Source organism: Bufo bufo, chromosome 6 (assembly GCF_905171765.1).
Source record: "Bufo bufo chromosome 6, aBufBuf1.1, whole genome shotgun sequence".
NCBI lineage: Eukaryota > Metazoa > Chordata > Amphibia > Anura > Bufonidae > Bufo > Bufo bufo.
Genome location: NC_053394.1, coordinates 354,952,674 through 354,968,473, shown reverse-complemented (window position 1 = coordinate 354,968,473; position 15,800 = coordinate 354,952,674). Strand labels below are relative to the sequence as shown.

The window sequence follows — 15,800 nt, the reverse complement described above, 5'->3', positions numbered from 1 at the left end:
ACTTCCGGAGTTGTAGTCTTCCTGCTTCTCCCCGCCCCTTCCAAATCACGTGACGAAGGGGGCGGCGCAGACCTGCTACATGTAATCCGGGGGCACGGGCCAGCAGTCGGTAGTTGCAGAGGTGACAGCAGAGCCATGAATCCCGACCTGAGCAAGGAGAGGGCCACCGCCACCTTTAACCCCGAGATCGTCACGTCCATCCTGGATGGGAGCCCCGAGAAGACCCGCAGGAGGAGAGAGATTGGTGGGGACACGCTGTGGGCGGGGGGGGAGGGGATCCATTGTAGCAGAAGTTCTTAGCCCCTTCTCAGGAGGACAGCAGGACCCCCTGCACCTGCAGCATGGTCACATCCATGGTTTATAAACACTTAAAGGGGCAGTCCAGTCTACAGGACAGATTCCCTTTGGCACTGCTTGGAGCTTTCTGTTCCTGAAATCCTGGCACAGCATTGATATAAACGAACCTTTCCATAGAACCAGGTGTCTGATCTCCAGCTGCAGTGCCAAAGGGGTTTACGCCTCTAGCCAGGACGAAGATGCATTGCTGTAAGATTTAGGACTGTGGATTAACTCTTGTGATGCCTTTCTGTTGTAGAAAGCCTGGTGCTCAATGACCCAGGCTTCCAGCACGAGGACCCGAACTTCTTGTCCCGCAGTGAGCGCTATGAGTTGGCCCTCAAGAAGAGCGCCCTGATGGTCCAGAGGATACGGGAGTATGGGATAGCCAACCCTGAGGAAATCATGTGGTTCAAGAGGTAAGAAGTACTGCCCTTCAGGGTTAGGCTACTTTCACACTGGCGTTTTGGCTTTCTGGAGATCTGTTCAGGGCTCTCACAAGCGGTCCAAAAGGGATCAGTTTTGCCCTAATGCATTCTGAATGGAAAAGGATCCGCTCAGAAGGCATCAGTTTGCCTCCGTTCCGTCACCATTCCGCTTTGGAGGCGGACACCAAAACGCTGCCTGCCAGCGGATCCGTCCTGGCACACAATGTAAGTCAATGGGGACGGATCCGTTTTCTATGACACAATCTGGCACAATAGAAAACGGATCCGTCCCCCATTGACTTTCAGTGGAGTTCATGACGGATCCGTCCTGGCTATATGAGACATAATACTACCGGATCCGTTCAGAATGCATCAGTTTGCCTCCGTTCCGACTTCATTCCGCTCTGGAGGCGGACACCAAATGTGTCCGTATGACAAAACTGAGCCAAATGGATCCATCCTGGCACACACTGTAAGTCAATGGAGATGGATCCGTTTTCACTCACACAATCTGGCACAATAGAAAAACGGATCCGTCCCCCATTGACTTTCAGTGGTGGTCATGACGTCTTGGCTATGTTTAAAGATAATACAAACGGATCCGTTCTGAACAGATGCATGCAGTTGTATTATCTGAACGGATCCGTCTGTGCTGATCCATGACGATAAGTCATGTGAAAGTAGCTTTAGTCACCATGCGGGGTGGAAAACGCAGTGGCAGCAAGAACCTAAAGGGGTACTCTCCCTTCCTGCAGTCCAGCAGCGGTGGTCGTGCTTGCACACTTTAGGAAAAAGCTGGTGGCCGGGACTGTGGGAGCGCACATAGACACGCATGCGCAGCAGATCCCGCCCCGGCCACCTGGTATCTGCGCTGCAGCGGTGGTTGAAACGAGCAGACTATAATGTGATGGAAAAAGGAAGCCATATGGACAATCGCAATACATTAGTAGGGGCCTTGTATTGACTTTCTCTACATGATAAATGCCACCTGCTGAAGGGAACCTGTCACCATGAAAATGCAGCGCACGTTCTAGAGCAGGAGGAGCTGAGCAGATGGATATATAGCTTTATGGGAAAGGATTTAGTAAAACTTGTAGTTCGTTCATTTAAACCTCCTGGTTGTTCTGTGCTTAGGAGTCATGTGGGCGGTCTTACCTCCGCATGACTAAGCCTACAGGGAAGGCTGTCGGACTAGGACCGCCCACGTGACTCCTAAGGGTAGAAAGAGCAGAGGTTTAAAGGAATAAAATACACGTTATTCTGAATAATTTCCATAAACGTGATCGGTCTCCTCCTGCTCTATAACCTGCGGACTGCTGGTTCCCTTTATGCCTCATTCACACGTCAGTGATTTCGAGCCAAAACGCAGAACAGGTGCAGATCCTTCCCTCAAACCTTTTTGTCATGACGAGGCTCTAATACTGGTTTTGGCTCCCAATCGCTGACGTGTGAATTCGTCACATCAGGACATCTATGGCTTATCCACAGGATAGATGTAGGCTCCACCAGTCTCGTGCTGCACATGCGCGGCCCCTTCTTTCACTGCTATAGGATTTCTGGAAATGGCTGAATAAGCGCTCTATGGTTAGAGATGTGCGTGTATCTCCCATCACAGCCCCCTGATGTCATGGTCCGCGGTTGCGGCATCCAGGGACCACACTTTTAACGTTCGTTTGATGGCTGTGATTACAGTGTTTTTTTCTAGAAGATTATACAGTACTTTTTTTTTCTTTCTAACTATTCCTTGGCTTTATGGTGGCCGTACCCGTTAGTCCAAAGTTAAAACGATTGTCTGTTACGGGAAACTTAACATTGAATGATCGGTTTGGTTGACTGATCCTTGAATGAAGTCTGGGTTGCGATCATTGAATGTGTCTGAATGACAGCCTTGCCTGATGTGGACTACAACGCGTATGTCAGTGTAAGGCCTCCTGCACACGACCGTAGGTGTCCCGTGGCTGTGTTCACTTCAGTGCGTCTGCACAAATCCGAAGATGCGGAAGCCCTACGGAGTGCTTGCGTGGAGTTTCGTCCCGTACTTCCAATCCGCAAAAAGATAGAACACGTCCTATCTTTTTGAAGAACGGCCAAATCGCGGACCCATTAAAGTGAATGGGTCCGCGATCCGGCCGTTCCGCAAAAAGATAGAACATGTCCTATCTTTTTGCAGAACGGAAGTACGGGACGAAACCCCACAGATCCACGGCAGCTGCCCCATGGTCGGTGTTCGTGCATTGCGGGCCGCATTTTGCAGGCCACAGCACGGCCACGGGCTCACAAGTTCGTGTGCAGGAGGCCTAAGGCTGGTTTCACACGAGCAGGTGTCACGCTCCGGGCTCATGATTCGTCGTCATGTAGGATCATAATCACTAATGGAAATTGCTGACCAAACACTGATTTGTGAATGAGGCTTCAGACTGTACCAGCTACAGTAAGTAGACTACATTTTTCACGGTACGGAAATTGTCCTGTGGTGCAGATTTTGAAATCCACCTTTTGCAATGCACAAGGCGAGATCTGGGGTAAATGGGGGCACATAACGGTCCCACTTGTTTCTGTTATACATGACGGAAAAAAATTGGCGCAGTCGAATCTGCGTGGAAAGCCTGCACGTAATACTGACTGTGTGAATATACACTTGGCGTATGTAGGCGAGACGTCCTGCATTCGCTATCTGGTTAGGTCGCCCTTGTGTGATAAACCCGCGCAGTTTGGAGTTTGTGCGGACTGACCCCGTATAGAAGTGTAAGACCTAATCTCTGCAGATAACGCCGTATATAAAGCTTATTTTTCTGCAGGTCACTGAGCCTGTACTTTACTCCTGTTACAGGGGGCAGGAATGAAGCTGCTTTTTGTACATTGTCCTCCGCTCCCAAGGCCTGTCTTAGACGAGCGCGTTCTGTGAGTGAGCGTCATTTCCCGTTGTGGACACCTGTTTGTTTCACTGGAGCGCATGGCATTATACTGATTTATAATGCTGTGTGTCTCTGCATGACCTGTATCTAATGAATTACATCAGTACAATTCAGTAGATGCAAGGTCAGACAGACACCCAGCATTATCAATCCGTATAAGGCCTCATGGCGTCCGTGTGCGTTCCTCAATTTGCGGAACTGCGGGGACAGCCATTAATATAACTGCCTATTCTTGTCCGCAAAACAGACAAGAATAGGACAGGTTATATTTTTTTTTTGCGGACCACGGAATGGGGCAAATACTGCGGCTCGGATCCGGACCAAAACAACGGTCGTGTGCATGAGGCCTAATATAGTGTCCAGAAGAGGGAACTGCGCTCACTCACGGAGTGTGATTCCCGAAAAGACGAGGGCTGGGAACTCCAAGCAATGAGCAATAAGGATAATAAGCCATAGTGATCCTCCACCTGAGAGTGAGAGAGATGCGGAGGAGGGACAGATCCTGGGGATAATCTGTATTTTGGGTCAGGGCAAGTCATAATCAGCCCCCCCCAACTAGCTAAGGTTTGAAAGCTGAGGATTGGGGAGGTCTCGGGCAGGGCAAAATGTTCCTCAGGATGAAATGTATAGGCTGAAAGGGTTAATGCCGCATAGATGAGCTTATATAGATTTCTCTGGGAATGGTGTCAAGGGTGGGTTTCAGAAAGGATTTTATGACCCCCTCCCCCTAGGCTAGATGAACACGACTGTGCTGTGTTTTGCGGTCCACAAATTGCCGTGTGCGTTCTGCAATTTTCCAGAACGGGTCACCCATGATAGAAATGCCTATTCTTGTCCGCAGAGCGAAGTGGATTAGGACCAAGTCGTGTCCATGAGGCCTTAAAATAGGGACTGCTGGACACCCGTGCACTAGCGGAAGAGGAGGTGCACCACCACTTCATGCAGCTGTGCGTGGGCTACAAGAACAGCCTCCACCTGTTTAATGCTAGGATAGCCCTTTAATACCCCTAAAATTCCGGTATTCCACAGGATAGGGGATAACTATTAGATCGCTGGGGCCTACAGCCCCCCCTAAAATTAACAGAGCGACTGATTGCACGTGCTCACGGCCGCACCATTAGTTTCTATGGGAGTTCCGGAGATTGCCGAGTACAGTGCTCTGATATCTCCGGAACTTCCATAGACATGTATGGAGCGGCCGTGCGCATGTGCTACCAGCCGCTCTGTTCTTTTCGGGGAGGCTGCGGGAGTTGCGGTTGTGATTTGGTGGGGATCCCAATGGTAGGACGCCCCCACAGATCCTGTGGATAAGGGATAACTTGTGACAGCCGGAATACCCCTTTAATCATGCTGCTGGGATGCGGAGCGGCATGGCTTCTTAGGCCTCTTTCACACTACCGTTTTTTTTTTTTTCGTTTTGCGGGCTGTTTTTTGCGTTCCATATACGGAACCATTCATTTCAATGGGTCCGCAAAAAAAACGGAATGTACTCCGTATGCATTCCGTTTCCGTTTTTCCATTCCGTTGAAAGCTAGAACATGTCCTATTATTGCCCGCAAATCACGTTCCGTGGCTCCATTCAAGTCAACGGAACACATACGGCAATGCATCCATATGTCTTCCGTATCCGTTCCGTTTTTTTCTGAAACATCTATTGAAAATGTTATGCGCAGCCCAATTTTTTCTATGTAATTACTGTATATGCCATACGGAAACAAAAAAAACGGAACAACGGATCCGTGAAAAACGGACTGCAAAACACTGAAATAGCCATACGGTAGTGTGAAAGAGGCCTTAGGCTGTTGTATCCTCATGACGCACCGTGGGAACCACTTGAGAAAACTGGTCGTTCAGGAATACGATGCCTGCCAGCTGCAGCCTCTTAGATGAGCTTCACAAACATGTCTGCCCATTAACAAGGGAGTCGCCCCAGCTAATCCGCCGTCCCTGCACTCTGTGAATAAATAGCCATTGTTTTAATAATTGTGTTTTCGTTTATTAGGCCCATTCCACGGTCGGACAAGGTCCAGGGCTCGGCCAACAAACAGGCATATTGGTCCCCGACCGCATATCCCCCCCGCCGCCCGCGTTTTACGGCTTCACGTAGGCTCGCAGTGTGGGGTAGGACAGTCACCTCTGTACACACTCGCCTGCTGTGTTGTGTCACCGGCTGTAGAAACCTTGGACTTTACCTGTGTCCTAGTAGTGTAGATGCCAAGCGCCCCGCCCGCCTGTTACCTGCGCCAAGCAAGTGAGAAGGACTAAAGTGCTGTGTGCTCCCTCCCAGTGTCAAAGTACAAGTGCATGGCGTAAAGCGATTGCACTAGTGGGGTGTGCTCCAGCAGCCTAAGGGTTAATAATAAAACCTCTGGGACTCCTGCGGTTAGTATGAGACTAAATAAATGCCCCAAATCGTTTTTAGAGCGGATAATTTTACAAAAGAAAGCTTTGCTTTTAGGGCTGTTCTGCCAGTCCTTTGCCTCCATAAAGCATGCACAGTAGTACTGCTGCCATTCTCCGTATATATTACCCACACAATTGTTGCCACTGTTCTCCGTATGGACAGTACTACTACTACTACTACCACCATTCTCCATGTACTGGGGATATTACCTCTGGTATTATTGCTTCTGAGTGCACTCTTCCACCACTGCTGCCGCTTGCTGTGCGTTTACTACCACTGCTCGCCATGTGCACACTACCACCACCGCTGCTGCTTGCTACCACTGCTCGCCATGTGCACACTACCACCACCGCTGCTGCTTCTTGCCATGTGCACACTACCACCGCTGCTGCTTGCTACCACTGCTCGCCATGTGCACACTACCACCGCTGCTGCTTGCTACCACTGCTCGCCATGTGCACACTACCACCGCTGCTGCTTGCTACCACTGCTCGCCATGTGCACACTACCGCTGCTGCTTGCCATGTGCACACTACCACCACTGCCGCTTCTTGCCATGTGCACACTACCACCGCTGCTGCTTGCTACCACTGCTTGCCATGTGCACACTACCACCGCTGCTGCTTCTTGCCATGTGCACACTACCACCGCTGCTGCTTCTTGCCATGTGCACACTACCACCACCGCTGCTGCTTGCTACCACTGCTTGCCATGTGCACACTACCACCACCGCTGCTGCTTGCTACCACTGCTCGCCATGTGCACACTACCACTGCTGCTGCTTGCCATGTGCACACTGCCGCTTCTTGCCATGTGCACACTACCACCGCTGCTGCTTGCTACCACTGCTCGCCATGTGCACACTACCACCACTGCTGCTGTTTGCTACCACTGCTTGCCATGTGCACACTACCACCGCTGCTGCTTCTTGCCATGTGCACACTACCACCGCTGCTGCTTCTTGCCATGTGCACACTACCACCGCTGCTGCTTCTTGCCATGTGCACACTACCACCGCTGCTGCTTCTTGCCCTGTGCACACTACCACCGCTGCTGCTTCTTGCCCTGTGCACACTACCACCGCTGCTGCTTCTTGCCCTGTGCACACTACCACCGCTGCTGCTTCTTGCCCTGTGCACACTACCACCGCTGCTGCTTCTTGCCCTGTGCACACTACCACCGCTGCTGCTTCTTGCCATGTGCACACTACCACCGCTGCTGCTTCTTGCCATGTGCACACTACCACTGCTGCTGCTTCTTGCCATGTGCACACTACCACCGCTGCTGCTTCTTGCCATGTGCACACTACCACCGCTGCTGCTTCTTGCCATGTGCACACTACCACCGCTGCTGCTTCTTGCCATGTGCACACTACCACCGCTGCCGCTTCTTGCCATGTGCACACTACCACCGCTGCCGCTTCTTGCCATGTGCACACTACCACCGCTGCCGCTTCTTGCCATGTGCACACTACCACCGCTGCTGCTTCTTGCCATGTGCACACTACCACCGCTGCCGCTTCTTGCCATGTGCACACTAGCACTGCTTACCGCTTGCTGCGTGCTCACTGCCTGCACCCTACATTAGTAAGTGCTTTCTTATGATATTTCAGAATTATTGGTCAAGAATTTGTGCCTCCTGATATGACCTGTGGGACCCCCCTGTTCTTGTGAATGAAGGAGATGATGGGTAGTGCTGTGCCCCTTTTGAGATTCTTCTACACAGCGGCTCCTGGCCGCCTGGCTGTGCAGAAAATGCATCTGACCCCGTTCAGTTGGCGGCTCGCTGCAGTTCCCTGCATCCAGGTGGTCAGGAGCTGCAATGGAGGGGAAAAACTGCGAAGTGGATGCTGCGTGGCTCTTGGATCCCAGAGGTCAGACTTCCACCAGTCGTGGCCTATGGGCCATACGATGGCTTATTAATGTCTGGCACCTTTTGTAACTGCAGCTGGATTAAAAGGTTTCACTCAACAAGATATGTCGGTGCCTTCCGTTTCCAGGACTCATCGTGTGACCTCTGTCTCTCTCTCCTATAGAGTGGGCGTGGGCTCTCAGACGGATCCCTTGACCTTACATTTCGGCATGTTTTATGTGCTGCTGGGAAATCAGGGCACTGAATCACAGCGTGAGAAGTGGCTGCCTCTTGCCCTCAAACTACAAGCCATTGGCACCTATGCACAGACCGAGCTTGGGCATGGTTAGTTTTGGAACTGGGTAGAGTGGCAAGTGGTGGGCACACTGGCAGCTCAAAGAGGGAGACCTGCAGCGGTAGCGGAAAGGCTCATGTAATGCAGTGTAGATTCTAGGAGACTGGCAGGGGAAAGGCCGCAGCCGATTTTGGATCACTAGTTAGAAACCCTATTCTATCGCTGCCTGGACATCAGGCTTTGAGCACTTATTGAAAGGATATGTGCACCTTTGCAACGATTTCTTTTTATTGATCCAGTGCATCTTAAAAAAATATATATATCCGCAATACCCAGTCCCCATAGCTCTGTGTGCTTTTATTGTGTAAAAAAAACGATTTGATACATATGCAAATTAACCTGAGATGAGTCCTGTACGTGAGAAGTCACGTACAGGACACATCTCAGGTTAATTTGCAGATGTATCAAATCGTTTTCTTTACACAATAAAAGCACACAGAGCTATGGGGACTGGGTATTGCGGGTGGGCTAGTGGCCATCTAGCAGCCCATGTCCTCAGCTCTATACACAAAATCCTGGTGACAGGTTCCCTTTAAATACCTTTGAAAAACCATGTACCACCAAGCGATAGCATACACCACACAGAGATCCGTGTTTTTCCCTGCTTATAAGCTGACACAGCTGTGGGGATGGGGGAGAAGCAGTAATATGTAGATTAGCTTTCTGAGCAGATAAGTGTGGTAAAGCTATAGTACATGGAGTATATGATATGTAGATGCTAGGACACAGCCCTCCCATCAGCATGTCTATCCCTGTCGATCAAGGGGAGGGGGGGATGTGCAGAGCACAGGGGGTGTTACAAAGCAGTGCTCCAAGGATTCACCCCGACTCCTGGTGCTCAAACTTCTCACTTGCATATGAATAAAAAGACAGATTTCTCTGCAGCTGTTTAGCATACAGACAAAATAAATGTACTGTTTAATCTGCATGATGAGCAGTATGTCTGGTTTAATAAGGTTGATCCAGGTGACAGTCCCTTTAAGTGAGAGGTATCATTACATTCAGCTGAGATAAACCAGTCAATGCCTTGCAGGGCTATCAGTGAATCTCCTGATCTGCTGACACCCTGTGTAAGCAATCCCAAGATATGCAGGACCCAACATCTACCAGTCATGTGTGGGGTCTGCTGACTGTGCATTACAAGAAGACTACAATTGTCACAATCTGGAAATCCCCCCCCCCCCCATTGTGGAAAAAGAGAATGACATTTAAAGGGGCTGCCCAAGGTTAGAAAAACATGGCTGCTTCCTTCCATAACAGTGGAACACCTGTTCATAGGTTGTGCCTGGTATTGCAGCTCGGCTTCCTTGAGGTGTATGGGGCTGAGCTGCTATACCGCGCACAACCAGGGGAGAGAAAGGGGTGCCGTTTTTGGAAGGATGCAGTCATGATTTTCTAATCCTGTACAACCCTTCATATGTGACCGCGTTACTGAGAAAAAGGAACTTTTAATGTATACAAATGACTCTAGGAGCAACAGGGGCGTTACCGTTACACCTAGAGGTTCTGCAAAGCGCGCACTTTGACTGACTGGACCAGGTGTAATGATGTTTACACTGCCTGGCGCTGTCAGAGGGCACAGCAGTTGTAGAGAGAGCAGAGCCTCTAGGTGTAATGACAACGCCCCCGTTGCTCCTAGAGGCTCATTTGCATATAATAAAACATAATTTTTCTCCGCAATGCGGGCACATATGAACATGAGACCAACACAGATGCCTTCCGCTGCCAAGCGCACATGTAACAGGTCAGCCAGTGTCATAGGGACAAATCTGCTGACTGATGTTGTGGTCAGTGACAACAGAACAGTTGCCAGACTATAAAAGACTGCCCCCCCCCCCCCCCCCCCCCCAAATAAAAAAACAAAAAAAACAGATTCCATCTAGGAACACATGATATCGTCATGCACCTTCTACACTCATTAATAAATATTAATCAATTCTTCATTTGTACAGTGACTGAGGAGGCGCTGATAATCCTAATGTTTCTCTACTACAGATGAACGGAACTTTTTTTTTAAATTAGCTTTTTTTGCAGAAAAAGTATCCTGGGACCAAATTATACCTATCACCCATAACATTAAAACTACTAGTATTGCCAAGATTCCCCCCTTGTGGCACCAAAAACGGCTTTGACCAGTTGAGGCATGGATGCCACAGTCCCTCTGTAGGTGTCCTGTGGTATCTGGCATGTAGACGCTGGCGCAGATCCTTTTATTTTTAGTACTTTTTGGGGTGCGGCCCCGTGGATCAGACTTTTTCCAGCACATCCCAGAGATGTATGATCTGGGGAGTCTGGAGGCCAAGTCGACACCTTGACCTTTGTCATGTTCCTCAAACCATTCCTGAACACATTATTATTTTTTGCCCATGTGACCTGCTGGCAGAGGCCACGGCCATTAGAAATTCCGCTGTTACGAGGGGGGTACTTGTCTGTGCAGTGTTTAGGTAGGTGGTATGGTACTAAGGAGCATCCACATGACTGCAGAACATTGCCCAGAGCATCCTTCTGCCTCCACCGTCCAGGTAAGTGACGCACCCGGCTGTCCACGTGCTGTAAAAGAAAATGTGGTTCCTCAGATCAGGCCACCTTCTTCCATTGCTCCATGGTCCATTTCTGATTCTTATGTGGCCACGGCTATGGATCGTGTTCAGCATGGGCACTCTTACCAGCCTGCGGCAAATCGGCCTTATACAAGGCAAGTTGCAATGCACTGTGGGGGTCATTTATCAAAACTGGTGTAAAGCAAAACTGGCTTAGTTGCCCATAGCAACCAATCAGATCCCACCTTTCATTTTTCAGAGCTCCTTTGGTAAATGAAAGGATCAATCTGATTGGTTGCTATGGGCAACTAAGCCAGTTTTCATTTACACCAGTTTTGATAACTCTTCCCCCCCCACCATGACCCTGTCATCAGTGCACTGACTGGGGAAAGATTTATCGAAACTGGTGTAAAGGAAAAACTGACTTGGTTACCCATAGCAACCAATCAGATTGATCCTTTCATTTACCAAAGGAGCTCTGAAAAATGAAAGGTGGGATCTGATTGGTTGCTATGGGCAACTAAGCCAGTTTTGCGTTACGCCAGTTTTGATAAATCTCCCCCACTCTTTCTTCGACCCCTACACTTGCTCCTTTTTCCAGCTTCCAACAGGTGCCGTAGTCGCGAGATCATCCATGTTGCATACCTGCCAACGTTTTAGTTGGCAAAATCGGGGCATACAAATCCTGCCCCTGAGAACTTGCCCCTCCCTGCCCAGGATCACCCATTTTAAGGACCGGGTTTGCATTAGCCACACCCATTTTTGGCCTGCAACAGGGCAAATTTGCTTGAGCTTTCTCTGAAAATTGGGGACAGGCCTGCCAAATTCAGGACAGTTGGCAACTATGAGGATGTTCAGGTTTTAATGTTATGGCTGATTGACGTATAAGGCAGCGGTGTCTGAAATGGGGATCTGTATTGATAAATGCGAGAAACATGTCTCCGTAATAGGATTATCGCCCGCCAGAAAGAAGAACCTTCTCATATTCACTCATCTGTGTTCCATCTCTATTCACAAACTGGGTTCATACAGGGCGGATGAAGAAAGAGGCAATTAATAGGGGGAGATTTAAGAAAACTGGCTTAGTTGCCCATAGCAACCAATCAGATTCCACCTTTCATTTTTACAAAGGAGCTCTGCAAAATAAAAGGTGAAATCTGATTGGTTGCTGTGGGCAACTAAGCCTGTTTTCCTATATGAATTAAGAAAGAAAGTGCACTAGCGCATTGTGTGAATGGGGACTTGCAGTAAATGCCCTGTGTGAACCCGCCCTTACTCTGCTCTTACGTGACCTCCTGTAGCATGGTGGTAGTCTACTAACGTAATTACTGTAATTCTTAGTTGTGTGTTTTTTGTTGTTTTTTTTTCCCTCTAGACTCTTGCACTTAATGTGAATGTAGAAAACTCACTACTGTTTTAACTCACTAATATTTCAGCAGTGCGTTCTTTTTCCTGTTTCCACGCTGTTGCTTTGACTTGGGCTACTTTCACACTGGCGTTTCTGGGTCTGCTTGCGAGATCCGTTTCAGGGCTCTCACAAGGGGCCCAAAACGGATCAGTTTAGCCCCAATGCATTCTGAATGGATAAGGATCCGTTTGCCTCCGTTCAGTCTCCATTCCGCTCTGGAGGCGGACAACTAAACGCTGCTTGCAGCGTTTTGGTGTCCACCTGGTGATGCGGAGCCAAACGGATCCGTCCTGACTTACAATGTAAGTCAATGGGGACGGATCCGTTTTCACTGACACAATATGGTGCAATTGAAAACGGCTCCGCCTCCCATTGACTTTCAGTGTAAGTCATAATTTTTTTTCTTTGTTCATGATAATGCAAACGGATACAAGCGTTTGCATTATAGGTGCGGATCCGTCTGTGCAGATACAAGACGGATCCGCACCTAACGCAGGTGTGAAAGTAGCCTTAGCAAAATGTCACCTGACCCTTCATAGATGACGAGCAAAGCCACACAGTAAAGCCACATCAGCTGTGCAGGACTTGTGTCCACCGCTCTATTCACTTCAGTCCCATAGAAGTCAGTGGAGCAGTGGACTGAAATACACACTACCACTCCATTCAGAAAAAGGGTTTCGCGACCCACTGGTCCTTGGAATAGCAGGTGGTCCCAGAGGTCAGATCTCCTGCAATCTGTTACCTATCCTATGAGTAGGTGATGTATAATTAAAGGGGTTGTTCGGGTTCAGCTCTAAACCTGAACATGCCCCCATTTTCACTCCTCCCCCCTGATATGAGCATCTGAGTATTTCATGCTCCGATGCTCTCCTTTGCCCTGCATTGGATCACGCAGGGCAACGGCTTCCACCTAGCAGTATTGGCGGTGACGTCATCGGCTCTAATGGGAAAGCTTTAAAGCTTGCTGTTCTACAGGCTAGGGCAGCGCTAAAGCCCACCCAGTAGTGCTGACGACGTCACCGGGATCACTGCTAGGCAGGAGCCTCTGCCTAGCTTTCCCTGTGGAGAGCCCGATACATCACTGGATCTCCAAAAAAAAAAGGGGGAGGTGGCGGCTTTTTCCCTGTGCAATTCATGTCAGAGGGCTTACCCCCATTTTCACCGGGGCATGTCCGGGTTCAGCTCTGAGAGGGAACACTATGGATCTGCAGGGTAACTCCTATCATCTCCCTCTCACAGGCCCCTGAGAGTGATGGGCAGCCTTACTATACTGTATTATACTAATGGGAAAGGCCTGTGAGCACAGTAGGACAGACGTAAGCCTATAGTGGCTTCAGAGAAGCCATTATGAAGGATGTGAAGCTCCGGCACAGGGAATCCATTGTGCCCCGCTGCGGACTTGACCTACTTAGAAATGAAACGAAATTCAAACCTTTTTTGCTTACAAATGCTATAAAAGAAACTCATTTTGCAAAAAAGTCTGAAATCTCACAGCAGCAAAGCCAAAATGTAGAACCGGCTAAAGCTCTTGTGTCTGAGCAGAACTTCTGTGTCCACATGGCAACACTGCCTGTCACCTTTTTACGCCATGTCATATTTCACTCCAGTGTTTTTATTTAGTTTGATTGCTTCAGATATCCCGTATAGACAGTTAAAGGGACGTTCCCATGTTAAAAAGTGATGGCATGACTTTGATTAGTGTGGATTTGACATCTGGGACCCCCAGCAATCAACGGATTTCCGTTCTTTGACTGTTTTTTCTTCCGTGGGTCTTCCTTGATTTTTGGAGGATCCACGGACATGAAGGAAAAAGTCGTTTTGGTGTCTGCCTGGCCGTGCGGAGCCAAACAGATCCGTCCTGACTTACAATGCAAGTCAATGGGGACGGATCCATTTGACGTCGACACAATATGGTGCAATTGCAAACGGATCCGTCCCCCATTGACTTTCAATGTAAAGTCAGGAGTCCCTATTATACCATCGGATTGGAGTTTTCTCCAATCCGATGGTATATTTTAACTTGAAGCGTCCCCATCACCATGGGAACGCCTCTGTTAGAATATACTATCGGATTTGAGTTAGATCGTGAAACTCACGAGGGGTTAATTGTGCGGATCACAGCCCCCTGTAAGAGATCGGGTGCTGCCAGGCAGTAGGGGGCAGTTATTACACAGTTCTAAAAAGCTTTTATGCAGATGGATCAGCGGATCGGTCTGTGTGAAAGTAGCCTACGGATGACGGACGCGGATGACAATCTTGTGTGCATCTGTTTTTTTCACGGACCCATTGACTTGAATGGGTCCGTGAACCGTTGTTCGTCAAAAAAATAGGACAGGTCGTATTTTTTGGACGGACAGGAAACGCGGATCACGGACGCGGATGTACAACGGTGCATTTTCCGAGTTTTCAACAGACCCATTGAAAGTCAATGGGTCCGCAGAAAATCACGGAAAACGGAACAACTGACACGGATGCACACAACGGTCATGTGCATGAGGCCTTACTAAGATGGGAATTCCCCTTTCTGTCACCAGTAGGGGGAGCTTGGGAACTACCGGTACTTCTACTGGTGTTGAATTCATCAATAGCACAAATGGTGTTCAAAGGTGGACATTCATTTTAAAGTTTTTTCAGACTCCTGATGACCAATCCGATGAATAAGGGTCTGACCCATCACACCCCTAACTATCAGCTGTTCCCTGCAGCCTTGCACTGGAACTAGCACTGTGAATAGAGCAGGAAGTGAACGGTAGCTGAGGTGCAGTAACCCAGCACGGCCACTACAACTTGAACAGCGCTGTTCTTCCTGTTTCATTTATAGTGCTAGCTTCCAGGGCTGGAGGCTGCAGGGAACAGCTGATCATCAATCGGAAAACCCCTTTAAGATGTGGCTTGAAAGTAGGTGAGGTGCAGATTTGCTAATCCCATATGAGGGCAATTTTTGCGGAAGCAACAGCTTGGAGCCCAGAGAAATGTACACACTGTATAATAGTGATTAGAGATTAACTATTTATTAATTTAATAGATTTCATGGATGTTATAACCACATGGGGCTGAACTGAATTCTTGATGGGCAACCGCAATCTATCCAGTAGATAAATATCAAAGGCTCTGTGCCCCTTGGCATCAAATGCATGTATTATGTGCTAAATGGATTTAAAGCGGATGTCCACTGGCTATTTTTATTTTTTTGAGGCAGGATGGGTTAAAAAAAAGACTCGCCTCACTGACCCCAGGACACTGATGCTTACTAGGTCCATGGTGGTCTACACTTCCTGATCCCGATTTGACAGGAAATGTGGCAGGAGATGGCTGCTTAGCCAAATCGCTGACCAAAGTGGTGAGCCGCCTCAGCCAATGATTGGCTGAGCAGGTATTTCCTGTGTATTGAGCCTAGACCAGCGGGCACCTGGAAAGCATCAGAACAGCAGCAGGGCATCAGTGAGGTGAGTAAAACTGCTTTTTTTCACCCCCTCCCCCAATGGACAATCCCTTTAAATTACACCTTCTGTTGCATAAACTACTTATGGACTTGACATCTGCCCATTGGGTAAAATGATTGG

The 15,800-nt window shown here is 48.8% G+C and overlaps 1 protein-coding gene across 2 annotated transcripts in view; it reads left to right on the top strand.

The window, feature by feature from the left end:
* The first annotated feature begins 65 nt into the window (after window positions 1-65).
* ACOX1 (acyl-CoA oxidase 1) overlaps window positions 66-15,800 on the top strand; it is a 30,996-nt gene continuing 15,261 nt past the window's right edge. Inside the window, exons 1-3 of one of the 2 annotated variants that reach the window (XM_040438769.1) lie at window positions 66-244; window positions 596-755; window positions 8,119-8,279. In XM_040438769.1, coding sequence (XP_040294703.1) covers window positions 136-244; window positions 596-755; window positions 8,119-8,279 — 430 coding nt within the window. In that variant the 5' untranslated portion in view covers window positions 66-135. The remainder of the gene's footprint in view (window positions 245-595; window positions 756-8,118; window positions 8,280-15,800) is intronic. The other variant, XM_040438768.1, reaches the window with a different exon arrangement.